At 45.6% G+C, this 22,954-nt stretch overlaps 1 protein-coding gene across 12 annotated transcripts in view; it reads left to right on the top strand.

Annotated features, from left to right (window-relative positions):
* The window catches only part of RBFOX1 (RNA binding fox-1 homolog 1), a 2,042,166-nt gene that overhangs the window by 1,851,582 nt on the left and 167,630 nt on the right, over positions 1 to 22,954 (top strand). For all 12 annotated transcript variants that reach the window (XM_032843801.1, XM_032843800.1, XM_032843795.1 and 9 more), the window contains one exon: positions 17,340 to 17,582. In XM_032843801.1, coding sequence (XP_032699692.1) covers positions 17,340 to 17,582 — 243 coding nt within the window. The remainder of the gene's footprint in view (positions 1 to 17,339; positions 17,583 to 22,954) is intronic.

The following is a 22,954-nucleotide window of genomic DNA, read 5'->3' as shown; positions in this document are numbered from 1 at the left end:
ACATTAAGCAAAGTAAAAAAGAAACAAGTGAATTTAATTTCAATATTTTATCCAATCCAGAATGTCTCAATATATAGCCAAGAATGTTTTATTTAACACAGTATGTCCACACTATTATCATTTTAAAATGTCATCAGAATGAAACTGTTACAGAGCTGTTTTACATTATTTTCCTTGTACCATGTCTCCGAAACCCCATGTGCCCACCACGCTTACAACCGGCCTCATTCTGAGTCAGGCACGTTGCCGTTGCTCAGTGACCACACATAGCTAATGGCTACCACATTAGGACAGCCCAGGGTGAAACCACAGTGCGAGGGCAGATCTCTCAAGCTCTTAAACTTATCCTACTGGGATTACAAGATGTGCTTCACAGAGATCAAATGAGAGCACATGAAAATTGTTACATGGCTCAGCATCCTCCTTTTAAGCGTAACGAATGGAATGAGAGGACCAGATATGGAGTGCTTCTGGTTTGCTGGATTGCTGTATTTCTTTCACTGGACCTCAGGGTCATGAGGTGGGGAGTGACTTCCCTTAATACCGTGTCTCCCGTGATAGCACGTAGGACGTGTATCATTATCCTGGGGCTGATATAACCAAGTAGCCCAAACTGGATGGCTTAAAGAACAGAAAGTTATTGTCTCAAGAGTTCTGGAAGCCAGAAGATCAAGGTGACAACAGTGTTGGTCCTTCTGAGGGCTGTGAGGAAGAATCCGCTTCCAGGCTTCTCTCCTGCTCCGGATGGTATCTCGGCCACCTTTGGCGTCCCTTGGCTGTCAAACCGTCATCCCCATCTCTACCTTCGTCTTCACTCGTTGTTCTCCTCCTATGCGTGTCTGTGTCCGCATTTCCCCGTTTTATAAGAACAGTTGCATTGGATTAGGGGACCCACCCTACTCTGGTATGATCTCATTTTAACCTAATTACATTTGCAACTATTCTCTTCCCAAAATAAGGTCACATTCTGAGATACTGGGAGCCGGGACTGTAACATTTAAGTTTGGGGGAGGCACAGTTCAACCCCTAACAGTAGATGTTCAATAAGCTTCAGTCAGATAGGGAAGTCAGTAATCCTTGAAGGTGAGGACCATCTTTTGTCCCTTTTGGGGGAGATCCCACGAGTACTCCATTCTGTCTGAAGACACTAAAACGTGTCAGAAATCATACCAGGAAAGCTGGCTAGTGAAGAAGATGAATGTCGCCAATGAGCAGGGACACAGCAAAAACACATCCTGTGCAATCACATTCGAAAACACTGTCAGGCTGCTCCTTGAAAGCCTTTTGAATTAAGGTTCCTTGACTTCCATCAGCCTCAGTTTTCTTGGCTCTCTTGGAGTTGTTTGGGTAAATTAACCTGAACGTCATATGTTGTACACAGAGGGATCACACAATTTATTTAGCCAGACTTCCATGCTGTTGATAGTGGCATGAAACTAAATAAAATTGTCTTCTGCATACAAATGAGGCAAACTTCTTCCATGTTGCTGAAAACCCACCGTCCTCCTTGAATGCACCTGGATGTTTTGCAAAACCTCTTTTTCTAAGTCAGTCTGGCCCTGTTCTAGTACAGACTATGTGACCCGCTCAGCTCAGCGTTCAATCAAGAAGACATCCCTACGGACACCTGGGTGGCTCAGTCGACTGAGCGTCTGCCTTCAGCTCAGGTCATGATTCCAGGGTCCTGGGATCAAGTCAGACATTGGGCTTCCTGCTTAGTGGGGATTCTGCTTCTCTCTCTGCTCATGCTCATTGTCTCTGTCTTTGTCTGTCTCTCTCAAAAATTAATAAAATCTGTAAGAAGTTATCCCTAATATATCACACATCCTTAGGTATAGAAAAAATGATATTTATGCACTGACCACATGTATGTGAGGAATTGAAAGTTCTCCGGTCTCAAGTGGCACTTTGGCTGAGGACCATGGGCTCCGAGACCCCTGTGTTGGGACAGGGCCAGTGAGTGGACATCACTAGTTCCATTCCCTCTGAACTTACTTAAAAATATAGTAATAACCCCAGTAATGCTGTGCTTATGCTAAGTTGAGTTGTATTGAACTTGTCAGGCCAATAAAGTTCTTTGTTCTAATGATAGTTTCAATTGCCCTAATGTCCACATTCAGTTTTCTTATTCTTTGTGTAAAAGTTTATGAGATCAGGATGGAAATACCCACAAATCATCATGCCATCAAGCCTATTGATAGAGCTTGGTCTGTCAGATTATATACATGGGAAACTTAAGAAGCAGCTTGGTACGATGAAAATATATCTAAAGTTCAAATACCAGCTAGAATGTCAAGGGGCTGTGTGAATTTGGGCATGGCATTGGTTACCTGTGCCTCAGCCTTTCTCTTCTGTTAAATGGATATGAATGGGATCCACCCTACCTACATTCCAGTATGGTTTGTGAGGCTCAAACAGATACTGTGTAAGTGCTCCCAGTAACCTTTACACCAGCTAAGGTCTTGTGAGCATGGTGAGAAGAAGAGTGAGTCTTTGTCCTACCTATTTACTTAAAGGGACCACTCATTGCCTCTGTTCATTTCCTCTATTTCAACCATTTGAGTTGCTTGAAGTGAAAAGGTGATGGCAAGAGTCTATTTCAAATGCTCAGTTTCTTTTCTTTTCTTTTTTTTTTTTAAAGATTTTATTTATCTATTTGACAGACAGAGATCACAAGGAGGCAGAGAGGCAGGCAGAGAGAGAGGAGGAAGCAGGCTACCTGCTGAGCAGAGAGCCCGATGTGGGGCTCCATCCCAGGACCCTGAGATCATGACCTGAGCTGAAGGCAGAGGCTCTAACCCACTGAGCCACCCAGGAGTCCCTCAGTTTCTTTTCTATTATTCCTTTTCCCCTTCCTTCCCTTGACTAGCTTCAGCCTGGTTTGTATCATCATCGCATTTACTCCGTGATTTAACCAAAACATTTTATGAGCATTCACTCCCTGCATGCCATTCTGACAGCGCTGGAAATATGGTTCTCAGTAAAACAGACCTGGGTCTCTGCCCTCAAGGGCTTTACAGTCCTTTAGCCTCTGGATCCATATCTCAGTCCTATATTTTGTGGGTCCTGCGGCTCTGAAAATAGCCACCGTACTTTCTTTTGCTCCGTTTTCATTGATTCTGCCACTCCGGGTATGAGGTATGTCCTCCTACTGCGTCAATGCAACTGGCCTTCCACGTAGTGTTTTGCAAACCTGTTTGACACCACCTGGTTATTTCCTGCTCACCTTCAACTCTCAGTTTAGACATCTGTTCTTCCGGAAGGCCCTTCTTGATAGACCATCGGGGATAGGAGAGACCCTAGAGCACCTTGCATTTATCTCCTTATGGCACATATCCCATTGCACTGCAAATTCCTGGACTATCCTGTGTACCCTGACAGCTGGTGGCTACAGAGGGACCTGGACTGTGTCTATCCTTGTCACCACTCTAGCCCTTGAACCTAGCACAGGATCTGCCACCCAGAAGATGCCCAATACCTAGCAGCTGAAACAATTGCCTGACTGGGACGCTCTTGCCTATTTGAATAGTTCATCGCCCTTGCTTTCTGGCAGTCTTTCCTAATTTCATTTCTTCTAAGTCCAAGTATAATTCATTTTATGACAGCCTTTTTTTCCAGTTGGCAAACTATTAGAGGCTAAAACTTATGCAATATACCATGAAAGACAAGGTCATATTTTATCATCTTTGCCTGTTGCTGTAACCAGATTAGACATCTTTCTACAAGTGAGGTAAATGCAAGCCAACAGATATTTATCATGTCAAACACCTGATTACAAAATATGGAAGACAAAGAGAGAAGCATCAAAGATGAACCCGCGAAGTACCTGCCCTGAAGGAGTTTATAATCTTATGAGAGGCCAGTGATATTCATATGAGGAAATCAGGTAATTAGAATACATTCAAGTGCTCAAGTCTGTGAATTTGTTACAGACCATGTGAGGGTGGTAGGTACGGTCTGTGTCTTAACTGTGCCCTGTGTCCTCAAGGTCATGTGGTTGTATCTGCTATGCTGAGGCATCCATCTTTGAGGAGGACTAAAGAAGTGGAAATGGTGTTGGATGCGTGGGTGGCTCAGTTGGTTAGGCGACTGTCTTCGGCTCAGGTCATGATCCTGGAGTCCCAGGATCGAGTCCCACATCGGGCTCCAAGTTCCATGGGGAGTCTGCTTCTCCCTCTGATCTTCTCCCCTCTCATGCTCTCTCTCACTCTCTTTCTCTCTCTCAAATAAATGAATAAAATCTTAAAAAAAAAATAAAAGAAATGGAAATGTTGAGTAGTAACACGGGAATGTAAACTTTTCTGATGGATGGAAAACTTAGTTTTCATAACGTGGTACAAAAGGAAAAAATTCTGAATTCATCTGTGTGTAAGACAATGGTACCTTCTCCTCCGATGTGTTTCTATCTAGAATGCTTACTTTGCTCATTGCCAGACTATTTCATGATCTGTAACACCAGCCCAGTAAGGAGGGTATATGATTCTCTTTATAGCAGTGTGACTTAATGCTCCCAATTTTCTAAATCTAGTGGCAGACCCCCGGTGACATTCATGGTACTGTGCTTTCCTCAGCCACATCTGTGGTGAGGCTCGTACCTCTCTAAGCTGCTTGGTGCTGTCTGATTGTCTCTTACAAAGACAATTGCCTCACGCCAGATTTCTCAATTTTCCATTTTAGAAGCAGGCAGAGGATCATTTGGATAACTGTGATGGAATAGATGACAGTGATATCATCCCAAATCATATCTGCAGGGTACCTGGGAGCAAGCTGTTTAAGGGAACAAAATTCATCCTTTTCTTTCTGTGGATTAGGCTGATGGTAGTAGGTATTCGCAATGGTGCAAGTCATTGAAATTCACCTTGAATATGAAGTTGACACTGATATTACCCTGGTGGTGGTGGTGAGTGGTGATGGCCATGAGAACTTTTTCCCCTTCTTCAGAAAGTAGCTAGCTGGCAGAGGATGTGGAGTGTGAAAGTTAAAATGTGCTCCAGATTGATGCTTTCCTCCATACCCAGGAGGTAAAGAATCCCTATTGAATTATAATTGAAAATGCATTTGCCTGTTCATTTCCTTATGAAAACAGTCTTCGCTAATACTTATTTGCTTGGTCAGTTTTCTACTCGTTCATCTGCCCGTCTGTCTGTGTCACTCTCTTTGTGACAGGGGTGGGCAGCTCCAGCTGTCACTCAGGGTAGATGACAGTGACCACCTTGCCATGGCATCGATAGCAAAGGACTCACAACAGGTGGACTTGTGCTACCCTAAGTTCTCACTGTGTTTGCAGCAGCGCAAAGCTGTGGTCCTAAAATGTCAATTTCTTAGCTTCGATGGTGTAATATAGTTATGCAAGACCTTACCATTGAGGGAAACTGAGTAAAGGGTATATAGGAACTTCCTCTAGTTTTTTTTTTCAACTTCCTGCTTGGACTTCAGAATTGGATTGGTACAAATAGGAGTTTCATCATACACTATTGGAGTGACCTCAGATTATTTGCTTAACCTGATTTTCAAAGCCATCCATCTGTACAAGGAAGATGAAGATTGTGACTACATCATGGGGCTGTGGGTTGCATTGAGGAATTATATTTATAGAACTTTTAGGGCAGTGGCAGTTACATAGTATGAGCCCTTCTAGTTGTATTATTGTTTTTATCAATCCCGTTATAATTGCCATTATCATAATTAACCCTCTCAGTACTCCCTTGGATTCTGAATCTTGGGAGAACAGGAAAAAAGATCCTATGCCTTTCTGGTAGACTCTTACTTAGGCTAGAATACTTCCAGGATTTTCCGGAAAATCCCAGAAAATATTTTGCGATTCAGTAGTTCCAACTTAGTCCTTTCAAGTATCATTCATCTTAGCCAACAAAGAGATCAAGCATAGCATATTTGAAAGTACCTCAACTTTGGAGACCTGGATTTGATGTCTGCGTTGAACATGTACTAGCTTCAAAACCTTGTGCTTTCCTATCTGTGAAATGGGTGTGGTAAAAACAAGTTTACTGCTAATATACTTCCTGTTGAGATAAAGTTAAATTAAATATAGTGAATGGCATTGCCCAATGCTCAGAAAGAACTCAGTGAATACCAGCTGCTCTGGCTGTTACTTTTTTAATTAGTGATTGGAAATAGTAATTAGCCATTCACAGCTAATTCATATACAGACAGGTGAACCCCATGTTACCTAACCACCCAACAAGAAGTCCTTCAGTACAATGTTGGGATACCCAGTGGAGAACTTTTTTTTTTTTTTTAACAGTGCAGAGCAACATTTAATGATTTGACCTTGTTTTCCAGTGCCCTATGTTGCTGGCTGAGTCGGATCATGTCTCAATGCTAATAAGGCTAAGAGACAAAAGGACTAGCTTGGGAATTCGTTTTTCATTCAACAGAACTTCTGAATATGTACGCGGACATGCCACTGTTTGAAGTGGTGGAGAAAGTGATGAGAAAAACAGATAAGGTTCCTGTCCTCATAGAGTTTATAGTCTCCTTGGAGACAGATCGAAAAAACATATAATATAAAATATATAGAATGTCAAAATCAAAATGTATAGAGTATCAAACTTGGACAAGGGTTTGAAGGGACAAGTCAGGGTCCTCTGAGAACCTGGGGCGATGGTGAGCAAGATGAGAAAATCTATCTTTTTAAGTGCCTGGTGCTGTTGGTTGAGATCCTCACTTGCTCCAGAGGTTGCTAATTTTTTAAGAGACAAGCACATTTCCCTTTGGAAATATCACCTCACGAGCAACCATATCAAGGCTCCTCCCTTACACTAAGTGCCATAAATATTTGATCGTCGCTAACTTTTAAGGAGTGGAGAAAAACAACCTCTACATTGCCTTCTGTGACTCCAAATGGAAACTCAGGATGGAACATTTTGCAAACATGACACCTCGTCATTGCAAGCCTGCCGCCCACTTGGCTGGTTTGTGGGACTGGTGTTTGTCAGCCACAGAAAGATGGCTTCTGGCCTCTCTCTCTTGCTTCCCTGTTGAGGCCAGGGAAGTGAAATGAAACAAATTGCTTTCACTTGAATCTGTGACATGGATTCGGGTTATCTTTGTTGTTTGTTTGTTTTTGTGAGTTATGGCCTCAGAGCAATCACAGAGTTATTTTTTCAAGAAATCCTGCTCTGTAAGCTGGTGTAGTTAGGCAAACCAAGGTTTGTCTGTTACCTAATGGAGGTCAGATTCAAACCCATCTCCAGCTACTTTAGAAAATAGAGCTTAGGAGTCTCAGAGATTTGGTCAACTATCCCTTTCCAGTTCTACGAGTATGAGGAAGTAACTCCAGCTCCCTTAGAAAGGGAATAATGGTACTGGGTTCTTGTTAGAAGAGGTAATGTAAGCAAAGCTCCTGTGTTGAGTTTTATATCCTCAGTGCTTAGAACAATGACTGGTACATAGTCAATGCTCAGGAAAAGTTTTCTTATCATCATCATCATCTCCATCTTCATCATCACCATCACCACCCCCACCCCCACCATCATCATCATCATCATCATGACCATTACCACCATCATCATCTCCATCATCATCACCACTACCACCACGACATCATCATCATCATCATCTCCATCTTCATCATCACCATCACCACCCCCATCATCATCATCATCTCCATCTTCATTTCAATATAGATTCAGTGGCAGGAATTCTTCATAAGACCATATAAGGTTCAAATTTTGGTTTTGCTACTTAACTAATGTATTAGATTCCATAGTGGGAGATATTTTTCACTTGTTTGGAGACTCAGTTCTCTTATCTTTAAAGAGGACCATACCAGCTAGCAAAAGGGCTGATTGTGAGGATTGAAGTGCCTTGCACAGCACCTGGCCCCTTGCGGGTGAGGACCTGACATACTTCTTCATGTGCACTCCAGACAGTACACTTGGCTGGATAGAAGGAGGGCAGATTTCATCCCCACAATAGGAAATGTACTCATGGGACTTTTTCGATTATAAAACAGAGTCCTGTAGATTTCCCCCCCTAACGTATTACAAGAGCCTCATTGGGAAGAAGAATACATATTATTTATATTTATAAATAAGGAAACTGAGGCACATGAAGGTTGAATGACTTGCCAATAATCCTACCGTTATACTCCTGACTTCTGATCATTTGACGTTGACTCTACAGCCACTGTTCTAGTAAAAGGTTAAATGGTAACACATGCTGGAGATTACTAGCATGGTGTTTTTAATTTTACGTATTTTATGGCAATCCATAAATCACATAAATCACATAATCACATAAATCACAACCCAATTCGCCCACATAAAAGTTTCATGAAACAATACTAACTTTTATCATTTTATTCTATTCTGTTCTTTTCCAGCGTGGTGTAGTTTATTTCATTTAAACAATGTTGGTGTGATAACTCCCTACATAAATTTTATAGCCCAAGGGATCACACCTATATCTGAAAAATGCAGAACACTTTCCCCCAGGGTAGCAGAATGACCCAGGGCAGCTCTACACAGTATCCATGCCCACATCCCACCCTCTGAGCTCTGAAGGCAGTAGGTCTGGGGTAGAGTCCTGGAGTCTAATTTTTTTTTTTTTTTTTTTTTAATAAGAATACCTCCCCCAAGAGACTCTGATGGTCCACTAGCTAAGGACTGGTGTCTGATTGCTTCTCCCTGGTTGTTCTTACCTGAGATGCTCCTCTCTATTTAGTGATTTGTTGGTTGGTTTTTTGAGTATTTCCTCCATCACTCTGTGGTTACACAGCTCTGGGGCGGGGTGGGGGAACCGCATGTCCCTATAAGGAACCCTCACAGGCTGCTTATTTTAGTTTTGTATCAGAGGTGTCCCGGGAGTGTGATTAGAAATGGAAATGGAATGATGGCACAGATACTGTTGATCCAGATTTTCTTTCCAACCCTGGGGAGCTGGGTATTAAAAAAAAAAAAAAAAAATCACCCAGGGGCTACCTGAGCTAGTGACAGGCCAGCGGGAAGGTTGAATTCTTCCAGACAGCCTTTCCCGCCCTCACCCCCTCCTCTGTTACACAATTTAATTACACGTTTAATCACTTCAGAAACCCCATCCATTCCCTCCAGTGTAGCGAGATCTCTCCTCTTCTTAGCTAGGCGTCTTGGTGATAAGCAGCTGTCCACGGGAAGGGTGGGTGGGAGTCCTGAAACTCTCCCTCGGCAAGCAGGAAAGACATGGCCACATAAATCTGAAACTGTTTTGACATTTCACTCTGGTTGTTGTAGTTTTAATAATAAAGGAAGAACAAAGTATTTGTAGCTTTAAATAAAGAGGCAGCATTTAGCATTGAAATCACTGGGGATTTTTTTGTACGCAGTTTTGTTTTTGCTCGTTTGAAAGGGAAGAAAAAAAATGAGCTAAGAGGAGGAAAAAGTTCAAGAAGAAGAGAAAGCAAGACCCCTGGACTTGTCCTTCATAGCATTGATCACCATGACGATTTGGGGATCATCTGTGGGTTCCTTTCTTGAGAGCCTGCCTTCCTTCTTGACCACAGAGTCCATAGGGATAAAGGTGGTCTCGAGTTTTACATCATCACGTGAGGAATGAATCTGTTTATATAGCACATCCTATAACCCAAGCCCTGTGTGTGTGTGTGTGTGTGTGTGTGTGTGTGTGTGTTTTGTTACGATTTGGTTTTTATTTTGATTCTTGACAATCATGCTGTGAAGTCACTCATCATTATCCCGACTAAGCGGAGGCAACAACTGAAGCCCAGAGCATTGCACCTCCTTGCTTAAGGTCACACAGCACGTCTGCAAAGGAGCTGGGCTTCGGAATCTTCCAAACCACCGTCAGTTACAGTATTTTAAGATCAATTTACAATTAACCACGCAGCTTTGTTATAAATTCATTCCCTCTCTTCTTGGGGCATTGCTTTAAATTTTCCTGTCCCCATCCCCTCTGTCTCTGAGCTCCTTCTTCATCCTGTCTGGCTCTTCCCCTGCTACCCTTGGCATGCGCCCCCCTCCCCTTCTCAAAAATATAAAACAAAATAGGATAGTAAGCAAGTTCCCCGGTGGATTTCATAACTTTGCATACCATATATTTAGTTTAGTAATGAAAAATTCCAGCTCCAGGCGATGCATAGGATAGAATTTCTAATGTTTTTTAAACTGCTATTAATGTAGGCAAGCGCTGTGTGGCTGTGTGTGTGCGTGCGTGAGTGTGTGTCTGTGCGTGCGTGTGTGTGTGTGTGTGTGTGTGTGTTTTCTGCCGCCTCTATATAATCATCTGCTCAGTGTGCACCCTGAAACTGAGAACAGGAGCCAGAGGAGGGGCGAGCCGTGATTGATGGGCCAGGCCTCGCTGGCGGAAAGAGTCCCATCTGGGGTTGGTTTTGGGAGCAGTCAGATGTTGAGGGGGAGGTCAGCCAGGCGGCCCCGGCTCCCCTCCTTCAACATCCAGCCATCCACACGTTGCACAGAGCGCACACCCTCGCTCGTAACTGAGGCTTGCTTTGGGCAGATGCTTTGTGGTGTGGGGTTAGAACAGCTGCTAAGTTTATGGAGGAGAAAGGAAGCAGGATGGTGCAGCAGGTATTTTTCCCGATTTTATATTTCACTCGAAATTGTGATTTGAATGAAACTGAAGTCTTGCCTTGCGTTAAGTCTCTGTTGCTCTCTGCAATCCGTACTCTGCTCCTTGAATCCTGCGTGGGGCGGGAGGGGTGGGGGGATTTCAGCCAAGTGTGTGTGTGTGTGTGTGTGTGTGTGTGTGTGAGAGAGAGAGAGAGAGAGAGAGAGAGCGAGCGCGAGCTTTCTGCTTGATGTGTCTAACTGAGCTGGTCTTAGAACCAGCAGGTTAATTGTGTAATTTTGCATTTTCTTCTTTGTCTCAGTGCCCCCAGGGGCTTGATACAGCTTAGCTCTTTTCAGCCAGGCGCTGGAGGCTTTCTCTGAATATGCGCAATTCCTTGCCAGAGAAGTAGAAGGGACCGGGCTACAAAACTAAAGTAAAACAGTCAGGACGAAGGAAAACTGCAGGCGACCAAGAAGGGAGGCTTGCTTCCGCGAGTCCGGGTTGGGGGGGGGGGTCCCTCCGGGAGTGGCTGCTTTTCTTGGCTGTGTGGACAGATACCATCAGTGGTTTATTCGGGCCGGACAATTCCTGTGCATGTCTTCATTAGAAGGACTGTGTTCAGGCCAGAAGGGGTTTTTCCAGGCAAGAAATGGACCGGGTGGGGGCTGGGGGGGGCAAATCAATTCCAGAACTGAAAGGGGAAAGGATAATTCAAGAAGTTTGACTATCACAGCTGGGGAGACACATGCTCCTACAGAGGGAAATAGACTTCATTATTTTAAAGCCCACCTTGGCAGCTCTGAAAGCAGGCACGTCCCCCCTCACGAAAAGTCAGGCAGTTACATGGAAAAGAACATCCCCGCTTCGCCCTCTGCCACGTAAAGGCTATTTATCGGCCGAAATGTGGTTTGCATTAGATTTGGGGCCAAAATATTTTGCAAAGTCTGGTGGGCTGCCACCCCTTTGTTCTGTTATTACTCTCTAAAAACGGCTTTATTAAACCACTTGGGGCAGGGAATTGGGCAAAGGGAGATGTCTGGGGGGTTGTGTGCGAGAGGGGGAGCTCTCGTTTTCTCTCTGACTCCTGTCTCCTGAGCCCACCTCGGAGAGAAAATTAAAGGTGCTGGATGTTTCAGTGACCCCCACCCCCCGTCTTTGAAGACCGCCTCTCTGAATGTCTGCCTGCAATAGAGTCGGCACACTGTGCTAATAGTCAGATTACGGTGTTTGTCTTAAAATAGCAATAATATCCTGGCTATTTCATGCTTCAGTAAAATATTTAAATTGAAATGGCTTTTTTTTTTTTTTTTTTTTTTGCTTTGGTGACTCAGACTTGGTTGCATTTTAATAATGCTCCGGCTCTCAGTAACTGGAGTACTAAAGCCACCCATGGGGGCATCTTGCGTAACGATGGGGTCCCATATCTTCTGGCTGTTGTTGAGTGTCTGCTCTGATTGAGGCTTGCGGCATGAGGACAGGGAAGTCCTGCCTACATTCTTAGTAACTATTGTCTATTGCAAGTCTCTATCCCTTTCTACAGGAGCAAGGGCAGACGTGAAAACCTAAGGTCTTAAGTTTTTTCAAAAATACCTTTTGTGTATTCATCAGCAACCCAGGAAAGTTCAGGCACTGAACATCTGATGTTAGGTTTGGAAATCTCTTGCAGCTCTTGCTGGATGATGTGGGGGTTCTGTACAAAGCAGAATCACCCTCCCCACCACCTCGGGACACCCACAGGCACCCTGACTCAGTACATATCAGAATCTCTGTGATCATCTCACTTATTTAGGGAAAGGTGGGGGTTTGGCATTGGAGTAGAAGAAGGAAGGCAGCTTCTACAAATGAGGGAATGTCTAGCCGGAATGCTCCAAATAATTTTTGTCTGTCACCATCACCTACGTGAAGTTGGCTTCAGCTTTGAACCAGGATCCTGGTCACGTGCCCAAGATCTTCCTTGACCTGGAGTGCCAAAGGTGCCCTTAATGTGAACGTATTTTTCCAGAAAACACACTTCAGCCAAGCTAAGAACCCAGGAACATCACTAGGGCAGAAACAAAGACATCTCTGAAGCCATCTGAAGGTGAAAAAGAATTCTTTAGGAAGTACAATGATCTTAATTAAATATTAGCTGTAATTAGCCCAAAGGGCAAACGTTGAGAATATTAATTAAGGTCTCTCTAGAACGGCTATCAGTGTTAATAAGTAACTGCGGGGGGTCCCACTAACATCTGTTTGAGGACTTCAGAGCAGGAGTGCCCTGCAAAGCCCTGTGGACTTGAACCCTACCTGCGGGCTCCTTGACGACCATGCACACAGTCCCTAGAGCTTGGTGTGCTGGGTTTGCCAAAACGGCACAATGCTTGATAGAGGTTGGCGCTGTGTCCCCAGTTGGCCCTTGCCTTTCCTGGGATAGCCTCAGAACCTTGTGAAGCTAGACCCTGGGCTTGAGATGGCACAAATTTTCCAGGCTGCTGCTCTAACACACACCAGAGGCTCATCTAGCTAGCGGAACACTGGTATTTCTGCATCAAGTATCCCAACACCTGACTCCCCGTGGGGTGTACCCACGCCTGTTGGGTAGCAGGTCTTGAGGCCACGGTGTAGGAATGACCAAAAGAGGTTTGTTTACTTCAAAATGGGAACAAATCTTTCCGCCAGGTGATAATAGCCTCCCGAGGTCGGAGACACCTGGGGATCCATTAGGCTCCTGGCTTCCCTGGGAGCCCCTTGTTGTGGTGACCTCGCACAACGATTTCCTAGTTCTGGACTGCAGCCTCCCTCCCGGTCAGCGAACATGGGGTGAAAGAGGCAATGCATGCAAACCAGGGATCCTAGGTCTCGGCGAGATTAACACTGGGGGCAGGGTCATCCTTTGTGGGGGGCACCATTCCATGCATGGTAGGGTGGTTAGCACCATCCTTGGCTTCTCTCTACTTGATGTGAGCAGCAACGCTTTCCTCCCACTGGGAACAACCAAAAGTGTCTGCACACTCTGTCAGATGTCCCCGGGGGAGCAGTTGCCCTGTGTAAGAAGTACTGACACCAAGCCTGGCACAATGCCTGGCACCTTCTAGGCCCGAGAAGAAAGCAGCACCCCTCAGCCTGCCTTCTAAACACTGGGGAGAAGGGATCCCTTTCCCATGAGCACAGAAGCCTGAGGCCATCATGGGTCTTCCCCTCAGCAGCCCACTGTGCTGAGTCCGAAGCCCGTGTGTGCTCATGAGTGCGTATAGCACAGAGGTGCGACGATGGGAAGCACATTCTGAAGAAGATGTCTCCATGGGGCACCATCCTTGGCACCAGCCGTCCACAACTCTGGCTGGGCTTCCATCCTTTGTTTAGGGAGAACGCACCCCCCCGCTTGTCTCTCTTCTGATTTTCCTGCCAACTTTATTTCCTGCCCAAACTTAGCATTACTTCTGTAATGGTGGCTTCTTACTTCATGTCCCCATATTTAGTGATAACTTTGCCCCCTTGATTTAAAAACTTATTCTGCAAGGGCCAAAATGGTTAAATAGTTTAGATTTTGTGGGTCTCTCACAACTACTCAACGCTGTCATGATAGCATGATGAGCATGGCTGTGTCTCGATAAAACTTTATTTACAAAACAACCAGTGGGCCACATTTGTCCATGGGTCATTTGCCAATCCCTCTCTTTTTCCCCCTACCCTGCCACCCTATGTCCTATTGCCAGGTTAAGCTTCTCAGAGCCCAGAGCTCATTATTCGAGCATGTATTCACTTATAAGTACTGATAAATGCCTACTTTGCAGCTAGCATGCTGTGGGGCACTGGAAATGGAATGGAGAATGTGACACAGTCCCCAGCCCTGAGGAATCTGCCAGACAAATAAGCAGGCAGTGACAGCACTAGGAGTTATGTGAGATGTGACCACAAGCCACAATGGAACATAGAGGACACACAGCTGAAGTGGGCTCAGTGTCAAGGAAGGCTTGCTGGAGAACTTGGCCTGGGACCCAAAAGGACAGTCAAGACCAGCCAGGCAAGGGAGTAGGGAGGGTTTTCCAAGCAGAGGGGCAGTGAGTGGGTAGACTTGATGGGTGTGGAGAGTATGGAGTGACTGTTGGCTTCCCGAGGGGAGGCCTTTCTCCTTCTGATGCAGAGAGAGCTCAGATCCCAACAGAAAGCCCTTGTAGTTTCTTGAGAACCTGTGGGGGACAGGTTACTCTTCCTGAGAGTGCTTAGCTGTATGGAAAGGCCACATGGACTTATATGTCCCCCTCAAAGTGTTTTCTGCTGGAGGCAGAGGAGGGAAAGCTTTCTCTTTGTGTGAACATCTCTCTGCTGTTGCTTATGGGTCATTTCCTGCTTCCCTTTGGGGCCACACCTGGAGTTTTCACAAGTCTGACTTTCCGTTCAAAGAAGCACCAGATCGAAGGTCGGGGGGTACTGAAATGGACCTTTGGGCAGAAGTAGAATCTGGCAAAATGAATTTCCCTTTGGAGGGTTCTCAAGGTCCCAGAGTTTCTGGGACTTCTCATCAGCCAGAAAAAAAGTGGCTCCATGTGGAATTTGTGTACCAAGGCCTATGGTCCTTGAGCAGCCCTATAGAAGAGAAGGATGCTAGTTAGCTTATAAATGGGAGAGGACGTTTCTATTCTTATTAGTCCAGACTCTTTGGGTTGTAAGTAACAGAAAATAAAACTATCTGACACAAATTGAGGCATTTACTGATTCATGTAACTAAAGCAAACAGTGATGTTATTAACTGCAGATAAGGTTAGACCCCAGGCTTCACATGATGTCACTGGGATTCAGTTGACCTGTTTCTCAATTTCTGGGCTCCGTTTCCCTCTGGGTTGGCTTCTGCTTTAGGTGGGTCCTTTTCAAGTGGCAGTTGTGGGCAGCCCCGGGGCTGTGTTATTTTTACAGCAGCCAATCCCAGAGGAAAGAGAACCTCTTCCCCAAACCCCTGGGAGGTTCCCGAATTATGCCTCCTTGACGTTGCTAGAGGTGAACTCACTCACTAGATGGAGGTGAACCCATGTCCCTGTGACGGTGACCGTGAAACCCTCTGATGAGCCAGGGTCACATGACCATGTCTGGAGGTAAGTTGAGGCAGGGCTCAGCCCCCATCTGTACTCTGTGGGCTGAGAGGGGATGTGTCTCCTCACAGGAAACCAGGTATTATTCCTGATGAAAAGACCGATGCACACAAAGCAGCAATGGCAATGTGGCTTCCCGCGATGGTCAGGGTTAACTCTCCACGCGCAGGGATCCAGCGAGGGCGCTGAGAGACCCTGCACAGCCCCAAACGCGAGGAAAAGACGTTAGCAGAAAGCAAGCAATAGCTGCACATTTCTGCTTTCCCAGCGGCATAGACATTTGGAGACATTCGTCTGGGGGAGGAAAGGGCGTGATGGGAATGTTTTCACTTGTAAAATGTTTTAAACTTATCCTAAGCTTAGTTCTCTCCGAAGTGTCATCTTTAACATTCTAATTAAGGTCCCCTCTAAACAAATGCACAAACTCTGTGTGCGGCTCCGAGAATAATTTTTTTTTTTTTTTGGGTCCCTTCTCTGTCATAATGTTTTCGCTGCACTCAAGTTGCTTTAACTGGAGAGGCTCTCGAATGTTGGTGGTGGGGACTGAGGAGATGTGAGCAATCCTGACATTCTTGCCCTGGTATCATTCTGTGGCTAAAGTCACATCTAATTGACCACAGACAATGGGAGAGGCAGCTATCTGCTATGCTTAATTGCTAAGCTTCTCTCTCTCTCTCTCTCTCTCTCTCTCTGAATGTGCAATCCCATCTCTTGAGATCATGAAAAAAATTGGACCTCTGAGTTACAGTTTCTGCTGCAATGTGCATGTGTGTGCCTGTGTGTGCCTGTGTGTGCGCGTGTATGTGTATGTGTGTGCAGGGTAGTATAGTTATGAGGGTCTGGGTAGGAGGAGAGGAGGAGAGAAGCTTCCTGAAATGGAAGCATTTGAATTCAGGTTGTTTTTTTTTTTTTTTTTAATTCTTTTGACTTGACTGTAATGATCACGCTGCATGTTTTGCCTAGATTGGAAGGGTGAATTGTTATATAATACTCTATGCTTATAAAAAAAAATAATAAAGCAGGGGGCGGGGGAGGCATTGATTAATGAGGTTGATGCCAGTCCAGCATTTTATAAAGATACTTAAAATGGTGAACACAGTATCACAGAGTGCCATCTTTGTCCAAATTAGGTCTTGAATTTCCATTGGCTGCTTCGTATTGGCACTTCATTGGAACGTGTCACACACACACACACACACACACACACACTGTGACCATTAAAAGGACCCCCCCATCCCATTATGTGAGCCAAGTCACATAAAACTTTGATTAAATTCAAATGCTTAGATGAATTGTCTCTCCTCTCAAGAACACACACGTACAATTTAATCTCTCTTGGCATTTTAAGTATCAAATCAAGGCGCTGCTGTCACTGGAGACAACTACATGCTCGCATGTTCCAAAATGGGAATGAAATAAGGAGGATCTGCCAGAAAAATCTGATGGGGCAGAGTACAGACCCTCCGTCTTTGGCTATGGGGCTGGGAGATAGGGGGAAGTGACTGCACCTTGCTGAGCCTCGATGTCTGCATCCGCGCAATGGGGTCATGTCTGTGTACATGCTGAGCCCCATTTCCTTACGGAGCCTGGCGGAGATGAAGGGGAATGCATCCACCTCGGGCTCTGGGCACCGTGCCGGCTCCTGCAGACTGTTGTGGGGAGCACTGGTCTTCGGGCCCCAGGGAAGGGATCTGTCTGGTGCCCTCTCACAATGTTCTCATCCTCTCTCCCCCATTCTGATTTTTTTAGGGTAATCAGGAAGCAGCAGCTGCCCCGGACACAATGGCTCAGCCTTACGCTTCAGCCCAGTTTGCTCCCCCTCAGAACGGCATCCCAGCGGAATACACGGCCCCTCACCCCCATCCCGCGCCAGAGTACACGGGCCAGACCACCGTCCCCGAGCACACGTTAAACCTGTACCCTCCCGCCCAGACGCACTCGGAGCAGAGCGCAGCGGACACCAGCGCGCAGACCGTGTCGGGCACCGCCACAGTAAGTGGGCGCGGGTCCTCGGGCGGCCGAGCGGGTGGGGAGGCCTCCTCTCCTATTACTTCCTTAAATCAACACATTTCTCCTTAACTGCCTTTATTCATAAAGGGAAGCTTTCATCTCAGTTCTGTTCCTCTTGCCTTTTCTGGAATTAGGTCCTCTTAGAAGAATCATACACTTCGTAATTTTAACAGCTTTATGGAGATAAACCATTTTTGGTGTACCATTCATTGATTTCTAATATATTTGCAGAGTTGTGCCACCGGTGGCGCAATCTAATCTTAGAATATTGCCATCACCCAGGAAGAAACCTCAGGCCCCTTTGCAGCTTCTCTCCACCCCAGCCCCGTCTTCAGCTTCTTCAGCCTTCCTCATGCCTTTAACATTTACCTATGTTGTTCTGCGTTTTGTGCGAGCCATAGGGTGGGGGAGGCCTGGGCCACAAAGGGGCAGCACTGGAGAATTTTCCAAGGTCGTAGAATGTTCTGTATTTTGAGGGTGGCTGTTTAGTTTCTGCACCAAAAAGAGTTTATTTTATTACATGTGAATGTATTCAGTGGATTGAAAACAAGCAAACAAACAAAAAAGAAACATTTTATCACCACCGTAAATTAAAAACTAGCATTGTTGGCTATTAATCAAAGATAAGCCTTAACAAAAATAGTTATTAAAATTAAACACTTGTTCGTGTGCACGTGACCTAAAATAACCATGCACGTCACAAGATGTATATGTTCATTTGAGAAACCTTGTTCTGTGGGAAGCCTGGGCACGCCAAGCTGCTAGTCTAGAACATTTTGTAGGTAGAAGGCAACTGTACCTTTTTCTTCTGCTCCAAGGCCTCTGGAAAACCAGTATTTGTGAGGGAATTTCTTGGTTTATAGCAGGAGATTATTTCTTGGCCCTCAAAGTAACCATTTATTACTTTGCTACCTGGTACTTCACTTCAAGGTAAAATACGGAGAGTTTTGAAAAATAGTATACATTCTAACATGGTCTATTGCCTATCTCACCTTTTTTAATTGTGTTAAATATGTATATGACATGAAATTTACCATTGTAACGATTTTAATGCATCTAATTCAGTGGGGTTGACAACATTCACAGTTAAGTGCAACCATCACCATATCTAGTTCCAGAACATTTTCATCACCCCACAAGGAAACCCCAACCCATTACAGCGACACAGCCATTCCCATAAATGTATGGATGGATGGATTTTCAGTCCGTATGGATTTGCCCATTCTAGATATTTCATAAAAATGGAATCATGCAACATATGACCTTTTGGTTCTGGCTTCTCTCACTTAATAGAATGCTTTCAGGATTCATCCCCACTGTAGTGTGTGTGAGTACTTTGTTCCGTTTTATGACTGAGTACTACTCCATTGTATGGCTATGTCCCTTTTGTTCATCCATCCATTCACTCATGGGCATTTGAGTTGTTTCCATCCTAGGATTTTTGTGAATAGCGCTGCTATTGCCTGTGTATATCCGGCTGTTCCGACTCAGGGACGAGTTTATTATATGGGTTTGCTGGTCTGGCACGTGTCTGTTACCGGCTGTGTACACTACCAGCTTGGTGTTTATTTGTTTTTGGTTGTTTTGTGATAGTCAGTATTGGCAGGGCTTCAGAAGGCTTTTAGGACTGAAAAAGGATGTAATAATGTCCACTCAGACATTATCTATTAAGCCTCAGTATGTGCCAACTATATTAACCTGCTCTGGGAGAATGATTTATTCGTGCATGCTTTTAAGCCTCTACTGTGACCAGGAGTCATACCAGGTGATGTGGCTGAACCGAGCAGAAATGATCCTTTCCTTTTATAACGTAGTGTGAGAGTCATAGAGTGAGCTTGTGTCAGTCAAACAGCTGTATAAACAAAGATTGTGATTCGTGCTCTTGAGGAAAAGACAGGTGCCATGGAGGGTTAAGACTGGCAAGGGGACTGCCTGCAGGTGAGTAGTCTGGGACTTTCATCAAGAAGATAATGTTTAAAATAAGAAAATAAGCTCTCCAGTGAGAAGGAACACCAAGGTCAAGGTCCCCAGGTTGAAAAGATGTTGGGGGCTCAGTGGGTTAAGCCTCTGCCTTCAGCTCAGGTCATGATCTCAGGGTCCTGGGATCGAGCCCCACATGGGGCTTTTTGCTCAGCGGGGAGCCTGCTTCCCCCCCTCTCTCTGCCTGCCTCTCTGACTACTTGTGATCTCTCTGTGAAATAAATTAATAAAAATCTTAAAAAGAAAAGAAAAGAAAAGAAAAGATCTTGACTTGTTAAAAAAACTAAAAAGACGCCAGTATGTCCAGGGCATGCAAAAGAAGGTCCAGAGGCACAGGGGCAAAGCATGAAATGGGAATAATCATGAGGGATTGTATCCCACAGACCTGCTGGCTGTGATCCGTGGGTGGAATTCCACACCAGGAGCAAGAGGGAGCCACTGAGGAAGTTTGAGCTGGAAGAGCTGGAAAATGAAATCTTAAAAGGAAGGGTTATCGATGATACCTAAAAGGAGATCTTAACCCAGTTGGGAAGTTGCGATGCCCAGTATCCTTCTGTCCCAGAAAGAGCTCTCTAGAGATTAACGCACATTTACATGGAGTGTTGGGTGTCCACAGCGCCCCAGGCACTGCAGTGCCTTGAAATGGTGAGCACACGTGCTCTCTTTCCTTAGAGACATTCTTGGTCCACTAGAGAATATAGGATACATGTTCTGTTGTGACTGTAATGTGGTAAGTCTAGGGCATGGGTTTCTAAGGCTTTAGTGTATTTCGGTGATGGAAGAAACACTTGCTGAAGGACGTGCCTCGGTACTATCGTTGAGGGGACATACATTTCATAGTCTTCTGGCTGCTTCAAGTAACAGAAAATTCAGCAGGAAATGTGTTGGCTTATGCAACAAGAAGTCTCGAAGGAGGGCTGCCTTCAGACCCAGGGTGGTGCTTGGCATACGTGTGCTAGGCTCCAGCAGGATCCGTCTGTCTCTTCTTCCTTGGCTCACCTCCATTCTCTAGTTTTGTGTGATGGTTCCTGCAAGTCCAGGCTCCCGATATCATAGCAGATTCCTACGGAAGGACTCTCGGATGAGTCCCATGCAGACGAGCCCTGGGAGCCGTTCTCTCTCCCTGGTTTGCTCGGTATTCTGGCTGTCCAGTGGCTGACGCTGAGATCAGGGGCCTCAGTCCTGCAGCCGCTGAGAAGCGCCATATCCAAATGCAGAGACCAAGGATGGGCCCACCAGAGTCAACGATAAGGTGCTTTGGATCTTCTCACTGATGATATTAAACAGAAAGACACTAGTCAAAGTTCACGGTGAGCCATGTGCACGGAGAGCCTTAAACAGGTATATTTGCCAAGTGTTGGAACTGGAGGGAAGAGCAGGCAGGTCACTGAAACACTCACAGGTGGCAAGGTTCGGAAGGCAAGGAGCTACCAAGTGGGACGTGAATAGGGTCTCCAGACTGGAGTTTGAATGGAAGGAGTGTTGGCAGGGCTGCCTGGCTGGTGTGAACTCGGAAGACATTATTGAAGCCGGCATCACTGGAGAGAGGGAGAAAGTAGGGCACCTGGAGTGTTGATGAGAGATACCGGAGGGCAGGACTTGAGAAGTACATGGGAATGGTTGGGGTTAGAGTGCACTACCCATCGTAGGCGCTTGCAGTCAAGACAAAGAGGAGAGCAACTGAGGAGTGTAGAGTTCAGAGGAAGGAGTTTGTGCAAGAGTGGATTTGGGTTCCTCTTTTATGCCAAGGAAAAGGCACCTACGGGGCAGATGGAAGGACAGAGAACAAGAGATGGGGAATGACAACCCAGGAGAGAAGGTGACCAAGGCTGTACACATACAGCAGGTAGCCTAGGAAAGGAGAAAAAATACTTTATGTTTTACAGTTTTATTAATATATAATTGACACACAATAACCTGCATGTATTTAGAAGTGCAGAGTTTGATGAGGGATGACGTACGTGCAGATGGTGTAACCAGCATTTCCATCACCCTCAAAGGCTTCTCCTATCCCTCTGCAGTCCTTCCTCCCTGCCCTCTACCTCATTCCCCAGGGAGACCAACGGATCTGCTTCTTTCATTACAGCGTAGTTTTTAGTTTCTAGAAGTGTGGAGCAACAGAGTCGAATGCTGTACCCTCTTTGTCTGGCTTCGTACCCTCAGCATTGTTGCCTTTAGATTCGTCTGACCTGTTAGATTAGTAGGTCATGGCTTTTCATGGCCAAGTAGCAAGTCTGTTGTGTGGACCCTCCACAGTCTGTTGATACATTTACTCGTGGATGGGTCTTTGGGTTGTTTCCAGCTTTGGACCACTACCAATAAGGTTCCTGCAAAATCTGGGGGACATTTTGGTTTTGAAATAGGAGAGACATGTTTTAATCCATTCGGGCTGGTAATACAGCCCCACAGACAGGGTGACAAAGAGCAGAAAGTTGTTGCTAACAGATCTGGAAGCTGGAAGTCCAAGATCAAGGTGCCACTGTGGTCGAGTGAGGGCCTCTTCCTGGTTCATAGCTAGGCCTTCTCACTGCGTCCTCACACGACAGAGAGGCAGGGGAGTCCTCTGGGTCTCTTGTGTAACAACACTAATCCCAATCATGAGGGCTCCCCTTCATGACCTGATCACCCACTAACGCCCCACCTCCTAACACCATCCCTGGGGCTTTAGGTTTACAAAATGTGAGTGGGGTGGGGGAGGAGGTGGGGGAGGAGAGGCACAAACATTCAGACCACAGCAAGAAGAAGGAGTGGACGGGTCAGGAACACAGAGAAATCTCCAAGTCAGGAAATCCTGTGAGGAGTTCCTTCTCTGTTGCCTTTGTGTTTTCAGCTGACAGAGTGGGATTGGGGGAGCAATAGAATGATTCCTTAGACGTGCTAAGAATCTGGCTCAGATGATTCCTAGGGTATCTGAGGGGCACGGGTTCCCCTCCAAGCCAGGAGAGTGTGACTTTGGGGAGGGTTGGTTAGCCTGCCCCTTTGTTTTCTCCAGTGACATTCAGGTGACACATGCTGTCACAAAAAGTTTCAAAGCAAAGGGAACCATTCTGAACTGAAGGAGGGGGCTTAACCCAACCTTGGGGAGGGACAGGAACGTAAAAGAGGCCATCTTGTTTTCTACTACACATGATTCGTGCATATGCTTTTCTGTCTTGGCCAAGATGGAAGGTGCTTCTGCTGCCCATGACCTACTTGTTAGTTGTACTTTCCTGACCCGGCCGAGCAGAACATGGTCTATGACAAGTGCATTTCCAAATGTCTTTGCATCCTCACACGTTTATCAAGCATGCCTTCCCTTCCCTCCAGGTTCTGCGTTAAGAAGGAATTTCACCTCTAAGTGGGTCAGACCCATGTTTTCCCAACCCTAGAATCCA

This window comes from Lontra canadensis, unplaced genomic scaffold, assembly GCF_010015895.1.
Source record: "Lontra canadensis isolate GAN:19392208 unplaced genomic scaffold, GSC_riverotter_1.0 scaffold143, whole genome shotgun sequence".
NCBI classification, from domain to species: Eukaryota; Metazoa; Chordata; class Mammalia; order Carnivora; family Mustelidae; genus Lontra; species Lontra canadensis.
Note: the sequence above shows the minus strand (reverse complement) of the source record. Positions and strands in the feature narration are given on the sequence as shown.